Genomic DNA, 2105 nt, shown 5'->3' with positions numbered 1-2105 from the left:
ATTAGAATGGCCCGCTCCCGAGGGAAGGCTGAAAACCCACTGCTTCTCACGATTTCGGCGATTTCCTTCATGGCCTCTTCCACCACCAGCACAGGTCCTGAGGCCTTCTTCAGGCAGAGCGAGCAGCGCAAGCGTCCCTCAGCAAAGTAGAGCAAGGCCTTGCCGTGCTCCTCGCAAAGACTCATGATAAATAAAAAGATGTACCGGTCGGGCAGACGTTAGCTCTACCCGCGCTCGCCCCACACCGGACGCGTGCTGCGGTCAGCCTCGCCCCCGCTGAGGGGACAAACCCCCGCCTGGCAACCCGAGGGCTAGCGGGCCACGCGCCTGCGACTGGACAAGTGCGACGACCTGCTGCGGCGACTGAACTGCTTCGAGGCGGAGCTGGACAGCGTGATAAAGGCAAGCGGACTGTGATGGTCAATGAGTGTCTCCAGGTTTTTTGCGACTGCGCCCCATCTCCGTGTAGTTCTTGCGGATGCGCTCGAGCTTGCTCCGAGACTCGGGCTTTCGCTTATCCTTCTTTGAAGCGCTGACGGACTCTTCTGCGGCGGCTAGCACCTTGCGCAAGTTCTGGACCAGTGCGTTTTCTGGTCCTAGCTTCTTCTCTCCAAAGTCGACGGCCTTTTTGTATGTGAGGATGGCCTCCTCCTTGCGCTTGAGGTACTCGAACTCCACTCCCAGGTTGTGGTAGGCGATGGCGAGCACTGACAGCCGGTCGACTGAGATCTGCACTTCGGGGCTGCCGAACATCTCGTCCTGCAGGTACATGACCGAGAGGAGCACATGCTCAAGGGCCTCGCTGTGTCGGCCCAGCTGTGAAAGGATGGCGCAGAGGTTGAGATGGGTGTCGGAAAGCCCCTTAGGCGAGGACAGCTTGAGCTCGATGGCGAGGGCATCCTCGAGACACTTGAGGGAGGTGCGGAGCTTGTTGGTCTTGCGGAAGTAGCAGGACAGGTTGTTGTAGGTGGCGGCCTTGTGCGAGCTGGAGTTCATGGAGAGGGCCTCGGCCTTGCGCAGGAACTAGAGGCAGAGGTCGGGCTTGTCCTTCTGCAGGAAGATCATGGCGATGAGGTTGCAGATGTCGCAGAGGCGGTAGCTGGTCTTGTAGTAGTCCTCGTGGTTTTCGCCGTAGGAGTTGCGCTTCAGGGTGAGGATCTCCTCGTAGATGTCCAGCGCCTCGATGTACTTGCCCTCCTTCTCCAGGCTCTCGGCGTTGCTCTCGAGCTCTGTTATCCTCACCTTTAGCGGTTCCATTTAATAACAACTCCATGATTTTAAGGCTGGTGCGCCGGGCCTCCGTCAAGGACCGCATCAAGGCTGAGCGCCTCTCCAGACTCGTCACCAACGAGGCAGTCCTCCCCCTCTCCTCTGTGGGCTCGCTTGCCAAAGTCCGGAATGTGGGCATCATCGCCCATATCGACGCTGGCAAGACAACCACCACGTAGAAGATGCTGTTTGTAGCAGGGGCCTTGACCCGCGCGGGCAGGGTCGACGACGGGGACACCGTCATGGACTACCTGCCTCAGGAGAGGGAGCGGGGCATCACCATCCGCTCTGCAGCCATCAGCTTCGTGTGGGAGAAACACCATATCAACCTCATTGACACCCCTGGGCATGTCGACTTCGAGGGCGAGGTCATCCGCGCCCTGACCGTGCTCGACGGGGCTGTTGTTATCTTTGACGCAGTGAATGGCGTGCAGGCCCAGACCCGGAAGGTCTGGCAAGAGGCCGCATCTCGAAAGGTACCCCGGATCGCCTTTTTAAACAAACTGGACCGAGAAGGCGCAAGCTACGAAAGCTGCCTGACCGAAATCAAGACAAAGCTGGGCACGACTCCAATCGCCACGCAGAGCCTCGTCCAGGAAAAGAACGGGTTTAGCATTCTGGATCTGGTCGAGCCACGGAAAGTCTCTTTCTACGGCGAGGACGGCAAGCTGACCGAGGAAGAACAATTGACAGTCTCGCACGCCTTGTGGCCCGCCTACCTTCAGTCCAGGGAGAAGATGGTCGAGGCCCTCGCCTAATTTGACGAAGAAATTGCAGACCTGTTCTTAGCGCAGCAAGACATCCCTCCCGCCAAGGTCAAGGCTGCTCTCAGGACA

The 2105-nt window shown here is 58.7% G+C and overlaps 1 protein-coding gene across 1 annotated transcript; it reads right to left on the bottom strand.

Annotated features, from left to right (window-relative positions):
- Positions 1 to 420: 420 nt before the first annotated feature.
- Positions 421 to 1257, bottom strand: LOC127594544 (kinesin light chain-like). Its single transcript, XM_052056396.1, is given in 1 exon segment — positions 421 to 1257. A coding segment is annotated over 1 exon segment (837 nt).
- Between the last annotated feature and the right edge of the window lie 848 nt (positions 1258 to 2105).

This window comes from Hippocampus zosterae, unplaced genomic scaffold (assembly GCF_025434085.1).
Source record: "Hippocampus zosterae strain Florida unplaced genomic scaffold, ASM2543408v3 HiC_scaffold_199, whole genome shotgun sequence".
Lineage (NCBI taxonomy): Eukaryota > Metazoa > Chordata > Actinopteri > Syngnathiformes > Syngnathidae > Hippocampus > Hippocampus zosterae.
This window is presented reverse-complemented; position numbering and strand designations above follow the sequence as displayed.